Below are 27,271 nucleotides of genomic sequence, written 5' to 3'. Positions count from 1 at the left end.
GGGCTGAGTGGCTGACGTTTGTTCGTGTGCATGAATGAATGCCTTTCAAAGTTCCAGGTACACCGTAATACCATCCCTTGGTAAACATTCTCCATTACCGAGGCTGTGAATGAGAGCATGTTTTTTGGACACTGTTTTAAATCCAACGTTTATGGGACATGAGCTCGGGTGGGAGGAGGAAATGCAGGCTGGGAATAGTCATAGAGATATACAGCACAGAAACAGACCCTTCGCTCCAACTCATCCATGCTGACCAGATGTCTTAATCTAATATTAGTCCCATTTGCCAGCATTTGGCTCATATCTGTCTAAACCCTTCCTATTTGTATACCCATCCAGATGCCTTTTAAATTTTGTAATTGTACCAGCTTCTGGCCGCTCATTCCATACACTCACTACCCTCTGCATGAAAAAATTGCCCCTTAGCTCCCTTTTATACCTTTCCCATCTCACCTTAAAGCTATGCCCTCTAGTTCTGGATTCGCCCCACCCCACAAAAAAGAAATTAGTATAGGTTATCTGGTTGGCATGACCGAGTTGGACAGAAGGACCTGTTTCCATGCTGTGCTTCTCTGTAACGCTATGCTTAAACTGTCTTCACTTACAGGATCCATATCCCTCTATTCCCTTCCTATTCATGTATTCGTCAGGTGCATCTTGAATGCCACTTTTATGTCTGCTTCCACACCCAACCTCTGGCAACATGTTCCAGGCACCACCCTCTGTGAAAAACCTGCCTGTCACATCTCTTCTAAACTACCCTTGTCTTGCACCTTAAACCTGTGTCCCTAGTAATTGACTCCTCCACCCTGGGGAAAAACCCCATACTTTCCCCACACACCATGCCATTCACAATCTTATAAACTTCTCTTAGTCGCCCCTCAATCTCCTGCATTCCAGTGAAAACAAGCCCAGCCTATCCAAACTTTCTCCATAGCTAATATCCCCCATTCCAGAATACATCTTGGTAAACCTTTTCTGTGCCCTCCCCAAAGCATCCACACCCTTCTGGTTGTGTGGTGACCAGAACTGTGTGCAGTATTCCAAGTGTGGCCTAATTAAAGTTCTATGAAGTTGCAGCATAACTAGTTTATCCTTGTACTCCATACCCCTTCCAGTGAAGGCAAGCATACATTAAGCCTTGTTTTACTACCTTATCTACCTGCACTGCCGCCTTCAGTCGTCTGTGGACCTGCACACCCAGGTCCCTCTACATATCAATACTTCTAAGTATTAATCTAGTTTTGGTAGCGTTAATTTGAGGGAAGAACGATGACCAAGGTAGAACTCCTTGCTTTTCGCATATATCCATCATGTCTTTAATGTACACCTGAGGTAGCCAGGCTCTTGTTTAAATGTGTGGGAGAAAGTGAGGACTGCAAATGCTGGCGATCAGAGTTGAAAAGTGTGGCACTGGAAAAGCGCAGCAGGTCAGGCAGCATCTGAGGAGTAGGACAGTTGATGTTTCAGGCATAAGCCCTTCATCAATGTCTACTCTCCTGCTCCTTGGATGCTGCCTGACTTGCTGTGCTTTTCCAGCACCGCACTTTTCAACTCTTGTTTAAATGTGTCCTCTGAAGTATGGTAACTTTGACAATGCAATGTGCCTTCAAACTTTTAGCTTGATCCACATGTTTCAGCATTGGAATTAGGCATGAATCAAAGGCTTACCAAGTCAGTTGAGGATGCTGTCAAACTGACTACAAGCGACAACATAACACTGCTAATCTGTAGTAAAATCTGAGCTTTATTTAAACATTGAGTTTAGGATAATTATTTCCTCCACATCTATTGAATGACAGTGGGAACAAAATGACAAGATCATGTCTAGGTAGGTAGAATTTAGCAAAGGTGTATTTTTTTATGCTTTTTTGATCATTTCGGAGAATAAGATATAGGACCAGAATTAGGCCATTAAGTCCATTGAGTCTGCTCTTTCATTTGGTCGTGACTGATACGTTTCTCAAACCCATTCTTCTGTCATCTTCCAATAACCTTTCGATTGTCTTGCTAATCAATCTATGATAAGTATCAGTGAAGTTAAATTACTGTAGAAATGAAGTGTTGGATTGTTAAGTAAGCACATTTTGCAAAGGAATTCCAGAAGGAAATGTAAAATCGCAGGTAGATAGGATAGTGAAGAAGGAGTTTGGTATGCTTTCCTTTATTGGTCAGAGCATTGAGTACAGGAGTTGGGAGGTCATGTTGCAGCTGTACAGGACATTGGTTAGGCCATTGTTGAAATATTGCATGGAGTTCTGGTCTCCTTCTTATTAGAAAGATGTTGTGACACTTGAAAGAATTCAGAAAAGAATGTTGCCAGGGTTGGAGGATTTGAGCTATAGGGAGAGGCTGATCTGGCTGGGGCTGTTTTCCCGGAGTGTCGGAGGCTGAGGGGTGACCTTATAGAGGTTTATAAAATTATGAGGGGCATGGATAGGGTAAATAGACAAAGTATTTTCCCTGTGGTGGGTGAGTCCAGAACTAGAGGGCATAGATTTAGGGTGAGAGGGGAAAGATATAAAAGAGACGTAAGGGGCCACTTTTTCACGCAGAGGGTGGTACGTGTTTGGAATGGGCTGCCAGAGGAAGTGGTGGAGGCTGGTACCATTGCAACATTTAAAGGCATTTGGGTGGGTGTATGAATAGGAAGGGTTTGGAGAGATATGGGCTGGGTGCTGGCAGGTGGGACTAGATTGGGTTGGGATATCTGGTCAGCATGGACGGGTTGGACCGAAGGGTCTGTTTCCATGCTGTACATTTCTATGATTCTAGGTCCTTTTATTTGGCAGAGTTCTTCATCTTTGTCACAGATGAAGCTGAATGGAGGTGATGTAGTTATCATTATACAAGAAGAGAAAAATAAATTGTCTCTTGGGTTCAGCTAGTTCAAACCTGGATGATTTCCACCTTGATTATACTTGGGCTAGGGTGAAAATGCTGAGTTTGAACTGGCAAGCTTTATGTCATTGTGATGGATAGCACTACTTTTCCTGTTGCTTCATTGTTCTTCTTTCCTGCTACCTTTCAGCTCAGTGGATAAGCACATATTTGGAATGTACTGTTTTGTGAACATAATTTTGTAATCTGCTTCTCTTTTGTTTTTTTTTCCCTAGCCGTTGGTAACATTTTGGGGTTGTTGGAGTGGCTGGATTTTTCCTGGAATTGAGCAATAAATTCAGAAGACTGAAGCCCAGGCTTACTGTCTACCTTTCACGGAGGCCAAGCCGTGAGAGGACAGAGGAAGGAACGTGGCGAATCATGACAGCAGATAAAGAGAAAGATCGTGATCGGGACAAGGAGAGAGAGAGAAGGGATAAACGAGAGAATGAGCATTCCAGGCCACGTCGCAGCTGTACTTTGGAAGGAGGTGCTAAGAATTATGCAGAAAGTGACCACACTGAAGATGAAGAAAATGACAAAGACAGTGCTACTAATGAGGATGCTGGGAAGAAGTCAAAAATAAAAAAAACACCAAAAAAGAAATCACGTTATGAGAGAGCAGAGACCGGTGATATAACTTCATTTGTAACAGAGGACGATGTTGTCTACAGGCCTGGAGGCAAGTAGTACTTCATGATTGATTTTTCTGGATGATGTTAAAAAAGACAGTAATGGATGTCAAGATTACAAAGTAGCAGCCTTATCAAGGGGTTCAGACGATGTCATGAACTGCAAGTATAACTTAAGCCACGTTTAATGATCATTTAAACTCCAATTTCAGGTTATGGCCTTGAAGGTCATTTTTGTAGCTCTTTGCCCCTCTCTTTGTCCCTTCAGTAATAAGATATTGTAATGATGTCACCTTTGCGCAGTTAATGTATAATGATGAATCTTCCTGAAGGTTGACTCAGTTATTTGTAGTCGATTGAAATATTTTGTCTGATTCTGAGAAAATATTGCAACATATAATACGAAGATGATAATTCAACATTGAAATGTTTTTCTATCCAGTTTCATAAAATAGAATGCAGTAAATTGTCATTTACCATTCTCACCAGTAAACCAGAAAACCCTACTACCTCAACATATTTTCTGCTGGCATGCTAAAGAATTTTGGGCAGCAGCCATATTTGGATTTGCACACATTTTACTTATACTTAGCTTGTTAATTTCTAATCCTGAAAGATAGAGAATTACATTTTAGAAACTGGAAGTTTTTCACACAATGTAACCTGCTGCGTGCATGAACATCTCTCTCAACCCCACCAAAAACAAGTACTAATTAAGTTTATTGTGGAGCCATATTTTGCTTTTGCAAGTTGATAGTTTGATTTAAAATTCATTGTGATGAGTTTTGTCTTCATTTGGATGCTATATTAATACTGCCCAGTGGCAACTAGTGTCGATATTTGAAATTGTGAAGCTAGAACGGTATAACATAGGTTGATGCACCCCTTCCTGAACACCATTAGAGGCGAGTACAGTTACAACATTTAAAAGACATTTGGACAGATACATGGATAGGAAAGGTTTATGGGCCAAATGCAGGCACATGGGACTACTTCAGTTTAGAAACTGGTTGACATGGACAGTTTGGGCTGAGGGGCTGTTTCTGTGCTGTAACACTTTGACTCTACCATTGCTTAAATTCCAGTCTCTGAATACTTTTGATATGTGAATTTTACAAATGCTCCCTGTTGACCCTCATGTCCCCTTGTTGTGGTAAATATCGCCTTTTGCTGTGGATCCATGTGAAGGGGAGTTATTCATTTGCTATGTTTTTCTCGTTTTGGCCCTTTTGTTCTTTCCTGAAACCGCTTCCTCGTGATAGCAAAAGAAGAAACCCTCCAGTTCCCATTCTTAAAATCAGCTGCTGATTTTCCGTGGGGAAACATCAAAGCTGAGCATGATTTATTCATTCCCTGGTGACCACAAACCTGTTCTTTAAGCAAGGATCACTGGTTTAGAGGGCTGTTGTGGTGTAGTGTTACTGTTACTGCTTCTGAGCCAGGAGGGCCTGGTTCAAGTCTCACCTACTCCAGAGGTGTGTCATAACATGTCTGAACAAGCTGATTAAAGCAATGATGAAGGGTCCAGACCCGAAACGTTGACTTTCTTGCTCCTCCGATGCTATATAACCTGTGTTTTTACAGCTCCGCATTTTATGGATTCTGACTTCCAGCATTTGCAGTCCTTACAACGTACAAAAAAAGTCACTGCCTTAGGGATCAGCATTGAAGACATTGGTTGATTCAGTTCAGGGACATAATGCTTGTAAGTCAAGGTCAGGGTTGAAATGACAGCATGCTATGCAATTAATTTTTAGAAACCATTTTTAATTGTGTTAAGTATAGCTTATGCTCAAGATTGGCTTTATTAATTTGCTGTTTTTAAGTCGTTTCACTGGAACAGATGTATTCTAATTAGAAGCTGCAGGTTATTGTCTCTTTGATATGGGCTGTGACTTCTAATCTATAATGTTCTCACAATATGTACATTGTATTGAAATTAATTGAGTTACAGGTTGAAAGCTATCACTTTACACTGCAAATTAAGTTCAGAATAACTCATTGTAAAATTTTAATTTTCTACAACTGCTTTCATATATATATAGCATATTTTAACATGGAAAATCCTCCAGTTAACAGAAAAATTAAGCACTTTACAAGTGGTGCAATGGTTTATTGAAACCAAGTTGTTTGTTATATTACAGCAGCAAAATATTGTACTACTGCCTCTCTGTTACATGATGATGTATTTAAATGCTGTCAAAGCATCATCTTTGCCAACTTTATTTTTTTGAAGAGAAGTGAGGATGACTGCCTTTGATGTTGAGGTCGCATTTGACTCAGTATGGCAATAAGAAGCTCTAGCAAAACCCGAGTCTTTAGGAATCGGGAGAAATATCTGTTGCAAACCACCTTCAATGATCTGTGTGCGCGCAAACACCCACACCCATGTGCGGACCTCTGTTCTTTTTTAAAGTTGTCCCCCTCTTGTCTTTTCTGACCAACTTGCATCACCTTTCACTTCACTGCATTGGACCTCATCTGCCATCTTTCTACCCATTCCTCCAAATGTCAATGTCCTTGTCTCAGTTTACAATTCTTCCAAATTCAGCATCATACGCAAACTTTGGAATTGTCCCCTGCCCACAAAATATATATCAGGAAAATCAAGGGACCTTATACCTCCCCCACTAACTTCACTACAAACTTTTCCACAGCCTGAAAATATCCATTAACCATTAATCTTTTTTTTTCTAATATTCTGCCAACTTTTCACCCATTTGGTACTGTTCGTTTTATTACCATGACCATAATTTTTCTCATAGGCAAAAGTGAGGACTGCAGATGCTGGAAACCAGAGTTTAGATCAGAGTGGTGCTGGAAAAGCACAGCAGGTCAGGCAGCATCTGAGGAGCAGGAAAATCGACGTTTCGGGCAAAAACCCTTCATCAGGAATAGAGGATTGAGGGCTTTTCCTGATGAAGGGCTTTTGCCCGAAACGTCAATTTTCCTGCTCCTCGGATGCTGCCTGACCTGCTGCTTTCCCAGCACCACTTTGATCTAAACTATAACTTTTCTCATGTCAGAAGTCTGTCAAACATCTTCTGAGATCCATGTTAATAGTGTTATTTTTGTCCTGCCCTTTCTGTTACCTCTGCAAATATTTTGTCTCTATCTATATTCCTAGTTACACATGTAACAGAATAGTTATCCTCTTATCCCCATATCTGTTTTCCTGGCGTGTCTACTTTGATACTTCATATTTCAGAGGGCAGTTTGGAATAGAATGGAGCGTGAGAATCATTCAAATGCTGTCAATAAGATTACTCATATTGATATTTATACGCCCAGGGAAAAGCAAGACTAAAACTGTAATGCTTTAATGTTGTGCCAGTATATATCTGTTATGAAGTTTTCAATTTTTCAAGTGAAAATGTCTAATGCCACTTTGGTGTTAAAGGGTTTGGAAAATGCTTTCTTCAAATCAAATCCACATTTGGAAAGATATAATCAATATTCAATCATTTTTAATATTGTTATTTGCAGTAAATAGACAGAACAGAAATTTCTCAACTCCTCCTTTACAAGTTTGTGAAATTACGCTAACAACTGATTAACTATCACTAAACCTTTAACTAATCCTACGTATCACAGCCAGTTGGCTCACCATACATGCCTTTTCAAGGACTCTTTGATATGGGCACTGTTGTGATAAAAATTAATTTTTCTCATTGCCTTTCATGCAATTGTGGGAAGCATATGAATTGAAAGGGTGGTTATGCACTTCTCTCCAATCTGTGTCTTCCTGCTGTAATGTTACGAGGGTACCCTGATTTTAAATAATGAGGAAACTCCTACAAGTAACAACGGTCAGTTATGGTCTACAGGAATGCTTCTATAAATTATGATTGCCAAGCAGATATAAAATGCATACCTCCATGCACTAGAGAAAGTAAGCATGAGTGATTGACACTGACATTCAGCATCTAAATAGGTAAATTATATATCACAGAGGCTTACAGCTACTTTTTCATAGTGCACATGTTTTCACTTTATATGTCACACTGATCAACTAACCATTACCCGGTGAGGAATAAATGAGTAGTTGCTTTTTATCTCTTGCTTTCTGAAACAGCTGAGGCACAATAAGAGAAACTCTAAATGATTTTGAAGAGAACTGATTTTATAACTGACACATCACACCTAGTTCTCCACAATTTAAAAATGGTCCCTGATATCTTAGTTGCTGATCGATCTCCAATGACATCGGCTTTGGTGGTTTGGAGGATGTACTGTTTTATGTCATTAGGCATATTATGTACAATGCTGAAAATGTGTTGCTGGAAAAGCGCAGCAGGTCAGGCAGCATCCAGGGAACAGGAGAATCGACGTTTCGGGCATAAGCCCTTCTTCAGGCTTCCTGAAGAAGGACTTATGCCCGAAACGTCGATTCTCCTGTTCCCTGGATGCTGCCTGACCTGCGCTTTTCCAGCAACACATTTTCAGCTCTGATCTCCAGCATCTGCAGACCTCACTTTCTCCTCATATTATGTACAATATCTACTGCACAACACAATTTACAGTGATGGAGGAAGTTTAATGCTGCTCCATCAAATCATTTCATTGATAATGGGAAAAGGAAGTGAAGGCAAGTTCCATTTAAATGAAGTGTGCTGTGTAGACTAGAATTGTAATATAGATGGATTGGCTCTTGAATTTTGGAAATAGCGAGATAATCATGGGAATGAAAAAGACAGGGCTTTATATTTTTGCGTTTCTAATTTAAAATTAGGATATCTGGATGTAGGTTTACTCACTGAGCTGGAAGGTTCATTTTCAGATGTTTTGTCACCATACTAGGTAACATCTTCAGAGAGCCTCCAAATGAAGCACTGGTAGTGTAGCCCGCTTTCTGTTTATATGTTTGCGTTTCCTCAGGTTGTGATGTCATTCCTGTGGCGACATCATTTCCTATGGCTATGTCATTTCGGTTATTTTTCTCTGGTGGTGGTAAATGGGATCCGAGTCAACGTGTTTGTTGATAGAGTTCCGGTTGGAATGCCATGCTCCCAGGACAAGCCAAACAGAGACACGCACGAGAATTCCTAGAAGCACGTCTGAAAATGAACCTTCAGGCTCAACGAGCAAACCTACATCCATTCAACCAGAGCGACAAATCTTCTCAAGACTCACTATTGGGATATCTATTTGGATAGCAACTATAAAATTACAATGCGTACCGCTATAAAATGTTTAAATATTTCACAATAAATGCCTGATTTATTTAACCTTGTAATATCAAGTTCCATTTTGTCACCAATGTAGTAACTCTAATAATGAATGACAACAACCAAAACATACTTGTTGTCAAAGAAAAATAAATGCATGCATCATTCTAATAATGGACCAATATGCACATTCTAGACTTTAATTCACCACGATCTGCTTCACTGGACTGTTCTTGTTAAGACTGAGAATTGTCTTTGACGTATTTAAAATGTGCACCTAAATCTTTAGTTTGCTCTGTCATTTAAAATGTTAAACAGAAACATAAGGGTATTTACAGTTCAGTCATGTTCCCGTCCTTTTCGGATCAGCCCACCAAACCATTAAAATGTCAGAAGTATCAAAAGACTTGAAAATATTTAATCACATAACGCAGATAAGATGTCATCTAGCTTTTCAAGATGTCATACATTGCATTGCTGCAAACAAGAGCACTCTTGTTTGGTTTTATTCATTGCTTTTTGTAATTTAAGGTTTGGATGAAGCATGTGCTGTAGTTGAGATACCCCAGGGGTTAACATAATGAAGCTATTCTTTAGTGTAGCTAATATGGTATTTAAGTATGTCATACTCACACTTTTATTTTGGTAATAATATAAGCCTGTGCAGAAGATCTTTTCTTGTTTAAACCATTTTTATGATTGTTGGGTGATGTTGTTTTGCTGAACAGGGCTGGTTCTTTTGTGATGATGTAATTCAGGTCCTAGTGGTACAATTTGAACACTGTAATTCAACAAATTTCAGGAGCTATAATTGCTTTGTGTAATTTTATCTTGTGATTCTGCATGAACCAATTTGAAGCCAGTTTTAAGTTGCATGTTCTTTAGGAGATTTATTACTGAAGCAGTTGAAGAAAAGTTTCCAAGCTGATGTGATTTCAGTGTTTACCAAGAAATTGCTTAAATTGTTCTATTTGTTTGGATGCTATCTCTTCTGGGTTTAATCTGTGTTTCTGACAAGAAGATTCAAAACTCACTTTTATTGCAAGGCTTGTCTTTTGCAAATATAAAATTCTATAAATATGGCATAAGTTATGCTTTATCTGATCAAATTTGGTTATTCTGAGAATTCCTTGGCTACTTTGCTATGTGGCGTAACAGAGTTGAGTGGGAGATGACTAAAATCAAGGCTGGTTCCTGGATCCACAAGAGGTGGGTAAAATTGGATTGGAATAGTCATGATTTATTCAGTTCAATTTCAACAATGATCCCATATTGTGGTAAATGTCAACCTCACTGGGGTAGTGTGCTAGAAATTAAGCCCCTCCATTCCTGTAGGCATCTCAAAAGTTAAAAGTGCACAAAATTCCCTAATTTACCTGCCTGCTAGACTCATGGAGCAGAAAACATGGACCAGGTTTCTGTTCTCGATAAGAATGAACTTAGATACCCTACAGTATCAGTAGAGGCCATTTGGCCCAAAATGTCCACACCGACCCTCCAACGAGTTACCCACCCACCCCTGGTGAGTAACTATGAATCATCGACATGTAACTCAGTTAAAATTCTAACCCCTTTCTAAAGTGGTCCTATACACGTATACAGATAGATGAGAAAGCCTTGCTGTTAACAGTGGAGGGAAGACACTGGGAAAGCAGCTCAATGGTCTGAGAGAACAGGGTTTGCTGAGAGATATCCTTTTACTCCTTGACCTGTCATCTTTTCAGGTCCTTTCTCTTGTAGGAGGTCCAGGTGACTGGTACATTAATTAGTAACTAAGAGACTTTGGAGTTAAAGCCACAACTTTTAGCAACTGTTGAGGAAAAATAAACAAGCTTTCTTCAGACTTTAGGCATTTTATTGGACAGAAAGATAAATCGTCTGAAGGTTTCTGCCAGTATCTTTCATGCCCCAGAGGCCAGTAAACAGTTGTTATCTGACTGATAGCCTTTGTCAGTCGCAACTGGTCATAGCTCCACAAACCAATTTGTTGCCAGGCAAATCTCACTTTGTACAAGGCCCTGGTCTGACCCATCTACAAATAGTTTTCTTGACTGTTTGACAAAGCGATGTAAACATAAATCAGAATGAATTTCTGTAATTATTTTTGAAAAGTGCAGCAATTCCTTCCTCAATCCTTGGTTTCAAAGTGTACCTTTTCCAACTTAAGCCCGCATCTAAAAGTACAGAAAACTTAAAAAAAGGGTGGTCTTTACAGTAGTTAACTCTGCATTTCTATGTTTGTGAATAAGGAACAGAATTCTGGGCATCAGGTCTGTATTTGTCCAGAATGAATAGAAACATTCATTAAAGTTTTGAGTGCAAGAGATTTAGGGTGCAACACTGCAAGGCTTTGAAATAGAAGATTGTTTTGTGTGTTGAATGTATACCAGAGTTGGTGGTTTAACAGTGCAGAATTAAATAGGTGATGTTGGTTAAAAGAAAAGTGTGGGGGAGAGGGGTAAAGCAAATGAAAGCTGCATCTTCACATGGGAGTAGCATTTCTCAGCGTGCATAGCATAAACAACCAATTGACTGGTTTGAATGGCCTGTTTTCATCATGTGATTTCTGTGCAATTCTTTGAAGTTAAAAAGACGGCATGTCTTTTCCCTTGGTCAGGTAATCCTCAATAGTTGGCATATGCATTCCTGGTTAAGCTTCGTGAGGATTTTCACAATTAACATCTTTTAACCACTAAAGGTAAAGTTGTCATAGTTTTACTGGATCACCCGTCCAGCCAACTGAGCTAACTGTTCCCTGGGTTGGTGGGTATCTGATACATAGTGATTCCAACAGCGTGGGTTCAATTCCTGCATGTGCTAGGTTATCATGAAGGACTTTCTTTTTCAATCTCTCTCCTTACTTGAGGTACGGTGACCCTAGGGTTAAACCACCAAAAGTCATTTCTCTGAGAGAACAGTGTCATGGTCCTGTAGGACTGTGGGAATTTTAGTCACTGCCATCACTATTGTATGTATATTATTATGAGCCTGAAAATTTGTATTTTAAGATACTTTTCTATTTCAGCAGCAGATTAGAAAATTGGACATGCTTTGCTCATTTTCTGTTATGGTTTAGTTTTACTTTCCTGTCAGGAAGCAGGGATGACAACGAATTGATGTACCTCCAATCCTTAAGCAGTTTGGGTCCTTTGTGAAGTACATAAATGATTAAATCCATACAGTATATGCATGCATCAGTACCAGTAATGTAGGAATGGTGTATTGGTTTAATTTTGATTTTAATTCAATATTGCCCTTGTGTTAATAATTCATCCACCACTTGCGGAAGTTGTCCATTTTTGTTACTGCCTGATTGTTACATGTTTGCATGTTTTCAGCCTGATTGCGCAGTCCATATATGAATTTTTCATGGAAGTCTCACTGCAGTTCAGCCTTAAGGCTGTGAATGTGTTTCTTCAATAAAACACCATTATTATGATCTTGTGTAAGGTGCTATCATCAGCAAGAAAATTGCTACCTTCGCTGACATTCAGAAGGTCATTTAAGGCAAAACTGCTGAGACTCCACTTAGTTGTACTCAAGATTCTTCTTAGTACTAAATGGAGGAATGGTTTTGAGTTCTCTTTACCTGTTAATCTAGGTCTAGAGATCTAGAGGACACTGTCCTATAGGATGCATCACCATTCATTTGATTTTACAGATTATCTTTGTTTATTTTCCAGCAATAGTTTTCATTCCTTGAAAACCAATAAGTATCCTGCATTTTCAGTTTGTTACATTGGTGTACAGTCGAACTAAGAAGCTGTGCACGTCCATGTGTTTTTTTATTTGTAAATGGGGTGTGGGCAATGTTGGCTCGGCCAGTATTTATTGCCCATCTCTAATTGCCCCTTGAACTAACTGTCTTGTTAGGCCATTCCAGAGGGCTAAAATCAACGAGGTAAAAACAATGACTGCAGATGCTGGAAACCAGATTCTGGATTAGTGGTGCTGGAAGTGCACAGCAATTCAGGCAGCATCCAAGGAGCTTCGAAATCGACGTTTCAGGCAAAAGCCCTTCTGATGAAGAGCTTTTGCCCGAAACGTCGATTTCGAAACTCCTTGGATGCTGCCTGAACTGCTGTGCTCTTCCAGCACCACTAATCCATTCCAGAAGGCTGGTAAGAGGAGTCACATTTCTGTGGATTTGGTGTCACATGTAGGCCAGGCCAAGCCACACCAGATGAGGATGCCCAATTTTCCTTCCCGAGAGCATATTACTGAACCAGATGGGCTTTTATGATAATCTGCAATGATTACGCAGTCACCATTAGCTCCGTTTTTAATTCTGTATTTTGTACTGAAATTTAAATGTCGCCATCAGCCATTGTGAGGTTCAAACCTAAGCATTAGCTTGGCGTTCTAGATTACAAATATAGTGACATCACGACGATATCAATGCCTCCATATAACATGTTTAATGTAAAGTAGCTAAACTTTTTGCAAAGGCTTCAAAGTAATTTTAATTCTTTAGTTTCTCACTCTGTAGGACAGTGAATAAATTTACTTCATAATTTCCAGCAGGCAGCAAAGTCAAATTATTGTCTAACCTCCCTCCAGAGACTGATGTTGGAATATTTACATTTACATGGCACTTTAGTAGAATTCATGTATAACAGTAAGCTTTCCAGTTTATAACTTGAATGAATGACTTAGTATCACTACACCAATTTACAAAACAAAAATGTAATGCAACGGTTAGAATAACAAGACTAAATAAACATTTTGAAATGATTTTAAAATAGATAAGGGATATTGGTAAATTAAAGCAAGCGATTCTAAAATGAGAGAATTCAATGTACCATTTAAAAATGTTGGATGAATTAAAGAGAGACTATTTGGCATTATTTCTTCCAAGCCAAGTATTGAAGTAACTGCATTCATGTACATCTACACAGTGAGACTGAGACAGAGACATACACATACTTTCAAGTGTGCTCGCACACACTCTCACTCTCATACACTCTTACTCTCCCTCGCGCACACATGCTGTCGTGCTCTCTCTTGCACTATTTCTAAGGTGCTGATGGAAGTAATGGGTGAACTCATTTGGAAATTGTACTGGTCAGTAATGAGTTAATCATTAAGATACTGTTCTTGCCAGCTTATTGAACCTATTTGTATCCCCTTGCAGCCTCATTGCGTCTTTCTTAGAGCTTAGTTTTTCAAGAGCTTTGGTATCATCAAACCTGGATACGTCAGGCTCAGGCACTTCAGTGATATTGATTTTAACTAGCTAAGGCTAAAGCACTGATCCTTGTAGTACCTCACTAATTACATTCTGTTAACTTGAAGATTCCTGCTCTTTTATGTCTGAAAACTAATTCTCGACCAACACTAATACCTCCCTCCCAATCCCATGAACCCAAATGTAGTCTCTAATGTGACATCTTTATGGAATGCTTTTTTGAAAAGCCGTTGTTATAAAAGTTGTGCATCTGCAGACACCACACACAAATATGTTTCTTGTAAATTTATTACATCTAAGGGACTTAAGGTCCATGTGTTAATTTTCATTATGCCAAGAAAGCATAGTTATGAAATTTATAATGTTAAAACCTAACCTTTGTATCGCAAATTCATTTTGTTGCACTTTTATAAGAGTCATTATGGCACACATGGAGGCTGTCCAACTCACCTAGCCCATTGCCAGTTTTCTGTAGAACAATCCAGTCAGGCTTATTGTCCCTTCTTTATTCACAGAGCCCTGCTAGTTTATTCCCTTCTGAGTCCATTGAGTTTCTTTTTAAATGATTAATTTTCTTGGCTTCAACTTGAATCTAGTAGTGAGCTGTATGACATGATGCACTTTGCCAGAAGGTATAAAGAGGCAGTGTGTGAATGAACATGTTGGCCTGGAGGGACCTAGGATTCATGTAAAAAGATCTTTGAAGGTGGCAAGGCATATTGAGAGAGGTTAGAAAAACATGAGAGATTTTGGGCTCCATAAATGGATTGAGGCCACGAATTCTGAACCTTTAGAAAACACCAGTTAGGCCATATCTGAGTATTGTGTCCAGTTTTGGTCATGCTTTAGAAGGATTTCCTTGAGAGGGTGCAGAGGAGACTCATCAAAATGATTCCAGGGCAGAGGCATCTTGGCTACAAGGTTGTTTGGAGTAAGTGGTGGTGTTCTCCTTGTGCAGCAGAGGAGGTTGACGGAAGATTTGAAAGTGGTCAATTTATAAGGGTTTAGCCAAAGTAGAAAAATACTTGTTCAGTGTGTTAATTCTCTGGAAAGCATTTCTATGTGAGGTCAGCTCTTGGAAGAGGAACCTATGCCTCAGTGAAAGCTTTGTTCAGCACTTCATTCCACGTTAAGCTTTTTGAAATATTTTGTCGCCCATTTTCACAAGTTGTAATATATCAAATTTATACACCGTCAACTTGCATTGTTATTCTATTGTTAATGACAAAGGTGAAGAAGGGAAATGATCATTGGGCAGTTATTCCCATTTTTAAAATTGGTTCATGGAATGTGGGTATAGTGGGCTAGGCCAGCATGAGAAGGTGCTGTGAGCTGCTTTCTTGACCTGCTGCAGTACCAAAAGAATCAGGGAAACAATCCGCCTGGAGTTGTTTACTTTCAGTTCTGCCAATTTTTTTTAAGTCTTTGCTAATGAGATAAGATCATTTGCACACTGATGCTGCCTTTCATCCACTTTCATTCATCTTCCCCTTTTTGAATCTCTGGTGATTTTCTCTTTTTCCTTTCATTAAAAGTATTTGCAGAAAAACATGGGGGGAGCCAGCTAGCTGTTACTGGAGAGTTTATTTAAGAATCTCACAACACCAGGTTACAGTCCAACAGAGTTATTTGGAAGTATTAGCTTTTGGAGCGCTGCTCCTTCAGGTAGCTGTGGAGCAGGATCATAAGACACAGAATTCATAGCAAAAGATTAGTGTCATGCAACTTGCTCAAAGGCAGAAGACAGAGGGTGGTGGAGGGTTGCTTTTCAGACTGAAGGCCTCTGATCAGTGGTGTGCCTCAGGGATTGGTGGTGGGTTCACTGCTTTTTGTCATTTATATAAATGATTTGGATGGTGAACATGGGAGGTATAGTTAGTAAGCTTGCAGATCACACCAAAATTGGAGGTGTAGTGGACAGTGAAGAAGGTTATCTCAGATTACAACAGAATCTTGATCAGATTGAGTTTAATTTAGATAAATGCGATGCGCTGCATTTTGGAAAAGCAAATCAGAGAAGGACTTGTAAACTTAATGGTAAGGTCCTGGGGAGTGTTGCTGAACAAAGAGACCTTGGAGTTGCAGGTTCTTAGTTCTTTGAAAGTAGAGTCACAGTTAGCTAGGATAGTGAAGAAGGTGTTTGGTATGCTTTCCTTTCTTGGTCAGAGCATTGAGTATAGAGTTGGGTGTTCATGTTGCAGCTTACAGGACTCTATACTACATCTTGTAGATGGCATACACTATCGGTTGGTGGTAAAGGGAGTGAATGCTGAAGGAAGTAGATTGGGTGTAAATCTTTGTCCTAGATGGTTTTGAGCTGCTTGAGTCTTGTCGGAGCTGCACCCATATATGCCGAAGAGTTTCAGATAACATTGCGATTTTATATATATTTGTGCAAGGAAGAGTCTGGCACGTTACTTCCTAGTTATGCCAATTCGTTGTATCCTATTAAGTCAGTCACATTTGATTTACCGTGATTTAAAGACAACCTTTATGTACTGTCAAAATCTTGATTGTTTCCAGTAATGAATGAATAAATAGTATTTCTTGCCAGCAGCATTCACCATCTGAAGCTCAGATCAAGCCACTAATAACAGCTGTGAACAATAACACTGAATTACACCAACTAGCACAGAAGCATAGTTTAAAGCAATGTGTTTTTCCCATTCTGTTTAAATTTATTGCTTTAATTTAACAGATTACCTGGTCATTATTGCATTGCTGCTTAGAGAAGTTGCTGTGTGCAAACTGGCTAGTCTCTCTTGCATTTCAAAGTGATGGCATTTCAAAAATACTTAATCTGCTATAAAGTGCAATTCTTTTTTCATTTAATTTCAACCATTTTCTGTCTTTTTTATTATTTAATGAAACAAAAGTTCTTCTTTCTTTTAAATTGGTTGTACAGCTATTTAAAAAAACCGAAAGACTTGCAGATGCTGTAAATCAGAAACAAAAACAGGTTTCTGGAAAAACTCATCAGGTCTGGCAGCATCTCTGAAGAGAACCCAAAGTCAATGTTTTGGGTCCGGTGACCTGAGGAAGTTCTCTTCACAGATGCTGACAGACCTGATGAGTTTTTTGAGTAATTTGTTTTTGTAAGATATTTATTAGATTTACCCAAATGCAAAAAAATAGAAAAGGCGAATGAATTTGTTAGGCTGCTTACATTATTTAATTGGGCAATGCTTATGTCCTGTCATGTTGTTAATTTGCCATCAGCCATTATGCCTTTACAATTGTACAGAGTTAACTTTTACTGTCACATTTTTTGATTAACTTGAATTAAATTAACGGCAAATCAAAAGTGAGAGTGGCAAAGATGAATTAAAGAAAGGGAATTGAAATTACAACTAAGAACCTAAGGGGAAAAAGCTGAATAAGAATGTGTTCTTATTAAGTAATTCAAGAAACTCTTGGAATGCATTTGTTTACTCAATAACTGAAATGTCTAGTATTCAAAATGGGCTTTGTAAAGACTTGATAAATTTTCATATTTGACAACCTTGTTAAATTCAGTGATGAAGTAGTTGTAGTATACCTTTAATATATCTACTTGAATGCCACCATCACTCTGTAAAGCCTTAGCTTGTACTTCTTATCTTATCTAGACCTGCGACTTTTGGAAGTTTATAAAGTCTGTCATATTCTCAGCATGTCTCGGAGTTTTCCTTTGGCAATGAATAGCTTTTAAAGTAATGTTTTTCTGTGTAGCTTATTTGTGGTAGCTTATTTACAGAAAACAGGTCTGCATTTTTTTAAATGTTCCCAACGTTCATCGTTAAATACTGAATATTTCTGAATAGTTTCAAAATTATATGTGAAAAAAGACTAAGAAGACATGAAATTTTATTTGGATGAAACTTAAAATGATTTTTGAAGCATAGCTATAATATTTGTAGCTAAAGATAGGAGAAGCAACATATAAAAGATGCACTGTATGACTGACCATACTGATTGATTGTTATTCGAGCCAAAAACAGTACTTCTGATATTTGACCAGCAGTGGCTCTGTGTACACCATTATTTTAGTTTGTGTTGGTGATGGGACTTGAGTTCGGTGGTATAAAGAATTTGAGCAAGGCTTCAGCTGATCTTTTAAGCCAAAGTTGGTAACTTTATTTTTTTTTAAACTTCAAGAAAACATGTCAGACAAAGCAGGAGGAAACACCTTACAGCCATTAGTGAATTGAAAATCCTGGAAGATATTCAACACCTAGTATAATAATCTGAGATAAAATGTAATCTATTTCTTGTATTTCTACATGCTAAGAAAAATGTTTTGACATCATTTCTGGGTTTATTTGTTATAGATAGGGAGAATAGTTAGTTATGAGGATCAAAGAGAAACAAAATTGTGAATTGTACAGAAGTGTAGATTAAAGCAGTTATTATTACAATTATAGAGATAAAATGGTTATTTTTGTAGCTCTGACAACAAATGATAAATATTTACTTCGTGAATTTCTTTGCAGAGATCCTGGGTTTCCTTGCCATTTTTATAAAACATGAAATATTCATCGTTGCCAACACACAGTTCCAGGCTGTGCCCCTGCTGTGCGTAAGGAGTCACCAAAATGCACAACAGTGTCCTCCGTTCAGTTAAATCCCAGAGCTAAACTTTGGACATTCTCATTCTTGTTTTCAGTGCTTTCCATGGCCTTGCCCCTTATTAACTTTGTAACCTCAACCAACCTTCTAAATTCTTTTGATCTCTTAGCTCCTTCAGTTATGACCACCTACTTTTCTTCACTCCATTAGTGGCATCCATGCCTTCAGCTTTTTGCAGCTGAGGCACTGGAATTCCCACTGTAACCATTTTTCTCTCTACCTCCTTCCTCCTTTGTGATGCCCTTGGAATCTTCTTCATTGATCAAATGTTTAGTCATCTGTCCTCAGAATTTTGTTTGATAATGTGTCTGTGAAGTACTTTGGAGTGTTTCATAGTGTTAAATTCACTATCTAAACACAGCCCCTGTCTTTATACTGTTGCATGTTCTTCAATTATGTGGCTCAAGTGTAAAAAGAGTCAAGTAATGTACATTGCTTTGTCCTTAGTTCTAGCTGTCTCCCACTGCTCCATTTCATTTTTCAATTGGGAAGGCAGGTCACTATTTAGAACTGACAGGTGTTTCATGGACCTTTTCTTTGCTGTTAAGCCTTTACTGTGAGTTGCTCCATCTAGTGGTTTTATTCCAAAATGGTAAACTGTCCAATTAAGCAGTCATTTTACATGTCAAGAGATTATATTAAAACTGGCAGCACTTCGATTAGAATGTAGGCTGTGTTTCATCTTTCCATATTTAAATCATATGTTTCCTTTTGGAATGAATGGACAACAAAACTTCAAAATAATCATTTGTGAAGTTGTTTGAATGCAAAGTCATGTGAAATAGAGATTGTGTGCATTATTCTGTAATGTTCAGGTCTCAGCTATTTGCTATTAATTGCCTGAATTAAAACTACTTTCTAAATTTTAGTATTGCACGTTCTTGATGCATTACAACACTGAGTAAAACGTAACTTCCTTTTTTTAACTTCCTGTACTGAAAAATGAGATAGACAATCAAGCTCTATATCATGATGTTATACACAGTTACATATTATTTAAAGGAAATTAAAGTCAGAACAAAAATGTGCACAATTATAGTAAGGTCTTATTTCATTATAATATGTCAACAGGAAATGTGTTGCTGATGCGGTATTTATCAGTACCTGTTCATTAGTGTTTATCATTTTCCCTTCCCCTTCATATTACTTAATCAATTGAGACAGTTTTCCTCAGGAAAAGGTCAGAATGAAAACTGATGCTTTCCAGAAAAAGTGTGTATTTGCTTTCCAGGAAACATAACTTTGTGGTTATGTAGTCATTGTTTGTAACCATTGAGAATATGTAGGTTTGAAAATCCTGACCTCTTTTGGATATGTTCCCAGAAGAGGTTAATATAAGAAGTAGAGTGTTTAATATATTCACATTGATTTTTTTGTGCAGCTGGTTAATATCATCACATATCCAAGTGTGAAACCAGTGAATTGCAACTGCTGAAAATCAAACAAAATCAGAAATTGCTGGAAAAACTCAGCAGGTTTGACAGAACTGTTCTGAAGAAGGGTTACTGGACCCAAAATGTTAATTCTGCTTTCTCTCCACAAATGCTGCCGGACTTGCCATGTTTTTCCAGCAATTTCTGATTTTATGTCATGTATCCAATCATTTTTTTTGAATACCTAGCAAACCTGCAGAATCCCACAGCAAACCTTAATTTCTTAATACTGAACATATTAAAGGGTGGACAAGCTTACAAAGTACTTTGAGGTAACATCAAAGGATAGCAAAGTCAGCTGTTGATTCCAGTTTATAAAATGATCATAAAATGAAACTTGCTGTTGAGCCAATCCTTTCAAATGGGAGCATAAGAGTTGACTAAATTTTGAGTATGTTTATTAACATTTAAGGACATAATAGTAAATGTGTCCAAGGGGAAACAATGCTTTGAAGTCCTTGTCCATACTTTCACAGTTGTTAGAATTGAACTTGATCAGCTGCAAGAATTAATCTCTTGAAACTGTTTTTCATACTTGTGTTTCTTGATCTCACTTTATGGACAACGATGTTTGAAGTGTAAAATTTTAAACAAACTTTAAGCTAAACAAACCTTGTAGTTTAAGTTAATGTTTAGCAGTGTATTGACCATTTGCTTCTTTGGAACAAAGCAACAAAGGACTTGACCCTTCAAGCCTGCTTTACATTGGGTAAAATCATGGCTGATCAGACATGGTCTTAATTCTAAATTCCACTTTTCTATCTGTTCTGGCATAAACCTTAACACCCTCAACCTATTAGCAATCCATCTATCTCAGCTTTGGGTTGCTGCAGTGTAGCTCCAAACAGTGTAAATATGGATCACTGTGCAACTTGCCAATTTCAAGCAGAATTTTGTGATTTAAGTGTCATTGTTTTTCTAAAAGTGTGGCTAGCATTTAATAAATACTTAGTATGCTAGGAATTAAAAGGCGGCATGGTGGCTCAGTGGTTAACACTGCTGCCTCACAGCACCACGGTCCCAGGTTCGATTCCAGCCTTGGGCAACTGTCTGCGTGAAGTTTGCACATTCTCCCCGTGTCTGCGTGGGTTTCCTCTGGGTGCTCCGGTTTCCTCCCACAGTCCAGAGATGTGCAGGTCAGGTGAATTGGCCATGCTGAATTGCCTATGGTGTTAGGTGCATTAGTCAGAGGGAAATGGGACTGGGTGGGTTACTCCTGAGAGGATCGGTGTGGACTGGTTGGGCCGAAGGGCCTGTTTACACACTGTATGGAATCTAATCTAAAGTCAGGTAAATGAGTAAATTCCTTCTAGCCTTAGATACAGTAAACAAGTTCTACATGAGAGTAGTTGATTAGTTAAATAAGGTGAACTGGTTCAATCAGGTTGCAAAATTATGCCACCACAGCATGCAGGTGGAGAGGTCTTCATGCAGTTTATACGTGGAGTGGGCTTTGTGAGTTAGATGAAAGGGGATGGGGTGAGAAGGAAATGCTCTTTCTTTGCCTTTTTAACCTGCTTTGTTCACTATCTAGTTTTAGACTAGTATTTTGAACTGGAAAGAGCCGGCTGGTGAATAATTGGTAAAATATTCTAATTATAATAAGTAGACCATGTGGAATATGGAAAGTCATGGATACATCTTTTGTCGAGAAGAATTCTAAGGAAGGGTGAATAGTCAGAGCTCATGGACCATGTTAATACCAATGACTTAAGGATGAAGTCCTAAAATTAGATTTGAAAGAGCTGAGAAGGAGGTTGTAAAGCATAACCTACAAAACAGTATTCTCAGTATTACTTCCAGTTCCATGTGTTAGTGTGCATACAAATTTGAGTATTGAACGATTGAGTACATATCTAGAAAATTGATATAAAAGGGAGAGCATCAGATTTTTGAGGCTTTGGAACCAGTTCTGAGGCAAGTGGGATCTGCACAAGATGGACAGACTGCATCCTGCAGAACTGATTTGCTGGTGCTCCTGGGGGCAGTTTTCCCCTTTACAAACAAACATGAATTACATGGAGGAGTGCGTCATTTGGCCCCTTGAGACTGTTCCACCAAATAGCTAATCAAATATTAACTTCAACTTTACATTCCTGCCTACCCCTGATAACCTTTAACCCAACTTGCTTATCAAGAATATCTGTGTGTTAAGGTGTTCAAAGACACTGCTTCTATTGCATTCTGTGGAATAGAGTTCTGAAGACACTTAATCCTTGTTTGTGTCTTGAGCCCCTTAACTCTAAGTGATTATAAGTTGTAAATTCTCCGACAGAAGGAGACAACCTTTCTGCGTCCACCTGACAATGGTCTTGTATCTGTCAATCAAATTTCAATTTCTTACTCCTCGAACTCTAAGTCATAGATCCCTGACCAGTTCATCCTTCTCTCATATGACAACCTTCTCCTTCCAGTTAAAAAAGCAAAGAACTGCAGCTGCTTGGAATCAGGCACACACCAGAAATTGTTGGAAAAACAGCAGCTCTAGCAGCATCTGTGGATAGAAAGCGGAGTTAACATTTTGGGTCCGTGACCCTCCTTCAGAACTGATTTTAACGAGGAAAGGATTGACATAGGCTGAAGTGCGGTGGTGGGAGGGAATAAATGATAGGTAGAGATGGAGCCCAGAGTGACAGAGGATAAACACCAATCGATTTAAAAACCCCAAAGACCTCTGGATGTTGGAAATCAGAAACAAACAGAAATTGCTGGAAAAACTCTACAGGTTTGAGAGCAACTGAGGAGAGAAAGAGTTAAAGTTTCAGGTCCAGTGACACATCTTCAGAACTGGAGGAAGGAGTAAATGAAAAGAGACAGAGAAAAACAGTTGGACAGACAAAGGAATGGGTAAAGATCAGCCTGTTAAAATTAATACTGTAGATGCAAATAGGGACATTAGTGACTAACAATGGGTTGTGTTGGTGGCAGCTCATGTGATGACAAGGTCTGGTATGTGGGGTTGGAGTAAGGACATGGGACAAGGTGCTCAAGCCCTAAAATTATTGAACTTGATATTGAATCCAGAAGACTGAAAATGAGGTGTCCAGCTTGCACTTAGCTTTGCAAGACCGAAACCGATGTTGGCCAGGGTGGTGTGTTGAAGTGGCAGGTAACCGGAAGTTCAGGGTCATTTTTGCAGACAGAATGTAGGTGTCTTGCAAAGCAGTTGCTCAGTCTGCACTTCGTCTCTCCAATATACAGCAGATTACATTGGGAGTGTGAATACAGTAGGTGAGGTTGAGTGAAGTGCATGTAACTGGTTGCTCAGGTGGAAGGTGTACTTAGGGCTTTGGATAATCAGGGAGGATGTAAATGGGTAGACGTTACACCTGCTGTGAATGACGCTGTTGGGAGTGAGGAAGGAGTAGTCTAAAGTGTGCTGAAGGAAACAATCTCTACAGGAGGCTGACAAGGGAGTGGAGGGCAATGTGTATCTGGTAGCAGCATCCCACTGGAGTTGGTGAGAATGGTGGCTAATGATCCTTTGATGATGGATGCTGGTGGGATGGTAGCTGAGCACAAGTCGGTGGTGTGGGGAGGAAGATGAGGAGGGGTAAGACTATTGCTGTTGTAGGTGGAAAGAGAGGGGGTGAGAGATGGGTCAGACACACCTGAGGGCCCTGACAACCACAGTGATGGGGAATCTTCAGTTGAGGAAAAAGGTGGACATTTCAAAGGCCTCACTGTCAAAGTAGGCATCATTAGAACAGATGCGACAGAGACAAAGAAACTGGGATAATGGAATAAAGTGTTTTTTACAGTAGCAGGGTGTCAGGATGTATAGGCAAGGTAACTGTGGGAGTTGAAACTTTATTGCTGGAACAGCACAGCAGGTCAGGCAGCATCCAGGGAACAGGAGATTCGACGTTTCGGGCACAGGCCCTTCTTCAGGAATGTGGGAGTTGGTGGTTTTTAAATGGATAATGATTGCCAGAGAAGAGAGGAGTCAGAGTTGGACCAAACGAAGGTGAGAGTGTGGCACAAAAGCGATGAGCCTCATTGGGGACCTGAAGCCTTCAAAACTTCATATCAAGTTCAATTCTCCCATGTCCTTATCTCAATCACATACACCAGGCCTTTTCATCACATGAGCTGACCCATTGTCCCTGGTTCTCCCTGGCTGATCTTTACCCATTCCTTTATTTGCTCAGCTGTTCTGTTTTTCTCTGTCTGGGCTCCATCTCCTCCTGTTATTTACTCTTGTCTCCATCCCCCCCACCACATCTTCAACATACATACCACATTTTCCCTCACTACAATCAGTTCTGAAGAAGGGTGACTGGATTCAAAACATGAACTCTACTTTCTCTCCACAGATGCTGCCAGACCTGCTGAGTTTTTCCTGAAATTTCTGTTTGTGTTTCTGCTCATTCCAGTTTTCGGTCTGGTAATTTTTTTCTGAACTAATAGCAATGCATTTATGTCCTTCCTTAAGGGAACTAATACTGTACATTCTATTACAGATTTGGTCTCTATGGATGTTAAATGGATAAAGAGGAATGTTAGTCTCCTGATTAATGTATTGCAGTTAACATTTAGAGCAGATGAATAAAATAATGTTGTGACATAATGTCACTCTGAAAAATCACAGCACTTCTACCATCACATCGGTTATCTTGATTTTATGAAATTGTTTTCACTGTAGGAAGTGCTCCTCATTTTACAATGAAATAATTGTGCTTTTTTTAAATATATAGATTGGCTTAATTTGCCTTTCAGAGTCGTCTTTGAGTGGCAGGTTGCTGCCGACCATAACCATTCAACTTTGGTTCATGAGGGATCCAAGTATGATTTTGTTATCTTTTTATCAAAGGCACTAATCTTCACTCACCTCATAATCATTCACTGTTGTAATCCTGCCTAGCAATCATTGAGCAAATGAGATTTAGCACATATATTCTAATATTACTATAAAGATGCATGTGGGGCTTCTCTCTCCCCACCTCACCCCTCTCGCAGTGCATCTCCCCACCTCTCAAAACTTCTCTCCTGGTCCCTCTGTCATTGTCTGTCTTTCTGTCTCTCGCCCTCTCCCTCTCTCTCTGCCTCACCTCTCTCCTTTTCTGTCTGTGCCATCAATGCCTGTTTGTACATCTGACATACCGAAAGCCAAAGTTAGGACTGGTTAGGTAGAATCAAATTTGCATCTTCTGACTGAAAACCTGAATATGCTTACCCTTGCACCACTGGATCGATCTACACTGGAGGGCTTAAAGCAATAAATTTGTATTTTGTCATTGTTAATGACATCTGTTGGCATTTAAATGGCAAACCAATACAATTTTAATGGTTTAAGCAGATCTTCCTTTAAGTAATAGTCACGATAATGGTGTCACCAGTATCCTGCAAAACTGAAGGAAAACCTTTCTATCTTTGTATTCCATTGTAAGAAATAGTGACATTGTATTGGCTTTCCTCATTACTTCCTCTACCTGCATACTTGCTGTTTTGTGTTTGATGTACTAGGACAGCCAGATCCCTCTGCATGTCAGGACTCTTAATTTTTTGCCAGTTAGATATAATTCTTTTTTATTATTCCTTCCCAAATGAGCAATTTCACATTTTCCACATAATACTCCATTTGCCAAATCTTTGCCCACTCACTTAGATTGTCTATATCTCCTTGGAATTGAAATGCTTTTGATAATTCATATTGTATATTTATACAAGAACGTTCACTTGAAGGAATATTTATGCTGTATTGTAGGAACTGTGAATAGACTATAGTACAGTAGGAATTGCTAATCTCTGGAGAAAGGTGCCGAGGTTAATATAGCACAAATGTGATGATTCCTTGGAAATGTCTTTGGAGAATTCAGTTTCATTTTGATTCCTTCTCACAATGTTGTCTTTACTCATGTAAGCAACATAAAGTTTGTGGATGCTTGAAACTTGAAAAAAATAGCAGAAATGCTGGAAATATTCAGTGGATCAGCTGGTAGCTGTGACTTTTTGCACAATAACAACAAGGTTTAATCTACTCTGGTAAATTCTAGCCTAATTTCAGGAATAAGTTATTTCAAATTGTGTTTATAATTGACTATCATAAATGCAGAATTAATGTGGGCTCCAGGTAGTCTCCACAAAGGCATTCTACTTTTGGAGCTAGTGTAATGTATGAACAAATGCTAGTTTACAACTGTTCTGTGTATTTGGCTCATTTCTTCCAAGACTTGAAATTCACCTTTTTTATTTAGGATAAAATATAGTCAAATATGATGAGGAATTTCAAGACTGGGGGCACATTTTTAAGGTGAGAGGAGAGAGATTTAAAAAAGACATGAGGCAAATGTTTACACAGTGGGTGGTTCGTGTGCGGAATGAATGTCCTGAGGAAGTGGTGGATGTGAGTACAATTACAATGTGTAAAAGGCATTTGGGTTGGATACACGAATAGGAAAGGTTTAGAGGGATATGGAGCAGGCAGGTGAGATTAATTTAGTTTGGGATTATGTTCTGCATACACTAGTTGAACTGAAGGATTTGTTTCTGTGCTGTATGTCAGGGATGATGAGCTGAAATAATAATTTAGATGGAACTTGGGCCTTGGCAAAACACAAGAATTCTAACTCCGTCTCAGTGGGTAAAATTTTGAAGATTTTTTTTCTATTTTACACAAAGTTGTACTTAATCAAATAAACATGATTGTCACAAGTTGTTTTGATAAAGAAATACAAATTCCTTTAGTCAATTACTGTGTCAGTGAGAGTAGTATTGACCTCTAATTCAAAGAACTTTGCATCTTAACATATTTAGCCACTGTAGATAAAGACTAAAAGCATGGTAGTGGGGGAAGGAAGATTGGAGGAAGGAAGATGGGATAAAAATACTTAAGAGATAACGCACAGAATTTGAGCAGATAACAGCGGATATAAATTGGATACAATGCACGACATTGATTCAAATATATTTGTTAATTTTCCACCAAAAACGTGATATTTCTAAGTATTTTAAAAATAAGCATCGTCAGCCAAAACTTATAGCAACTTCATGTTAGATTTACTATGGACAGTTAGGACTCCATGTAATGAGTGTCACTATAAAAGGCATAGTAGCATAAGAAACGAACTTTGTTAGACCATTTCCACTGTACTCCAAGCTGAACGACATAATTCATTAGCTAGAGACAAATATTTGGAAGTCAGTTTCAGTCCTGAAATTATAGTCTTCAGCTTTCAATATTAGCTGAACAGTCCATTGCCATCCACTACAAAGCCACTGACTTTGATAGCTACCTTCACTACAACTCTTCACGTCCTGCAAGGACTCCATTTATTCTCCAAACTCCTTCACCCATGTTGCATCTGTTCAGATGATGCCATCTTCCAGAACAGCGCTGATGACATGGGTTGTTGCTTTCAT

At 38.8% G+C, this 27,271-nt stretch overlaps 1 protein-coding gene across 8 annotated transcripts in view; it reads left to right on the top strand.

Annotated features, from left to right (window-relative positions):
• rerea (arginine-glutamic acid dipeptide (RE) repeats a) overlaps positions 1–27,271 on the top strand; it is a 558,826-nt gene that overhangs the window by 139,928 nt on the left and 391,627 nt on the right. For all 8 annotated transcript variants that reach the window (XR_006309302.1, XM_043676159.1, XM_043676158.1 and 5 more), the window contains exon 2: positions 3,117–3,562. Coding sequence is in view for 7 of the 8 variants with exons in the window: in XM_043676159.1 (XP_043532094.1) it covers positions 3,262–3,562 (301 nt within the window). In the remaining variant the exon portion in view is untranslated. The remainder of the gene's footprint in view (positions 1–3,116; positions 3,563–27,271) is intronic.

The sequence above is a fragment of the Chiloscyllium plagiosum genome, chromosome 34 (assembly GCF_004010195.1).
Source record: "Chiloscyllium plagiosum isolate BGI_BamShark_2017 chromosome 34, ASM401019v2, whole genome shotgun sequence".
NCBI lineage: Eukaryota > Metazoa > Chordata > Chondrichthyes > Orectolobiformes > Hemiscylliidae > Chiloscyllium > Chiloscyllium plagiosum.
Note: the sequence above shows the minus strand (reverse complement) of the source record. Positions and strands in the feature narration are given on the sequence as shown.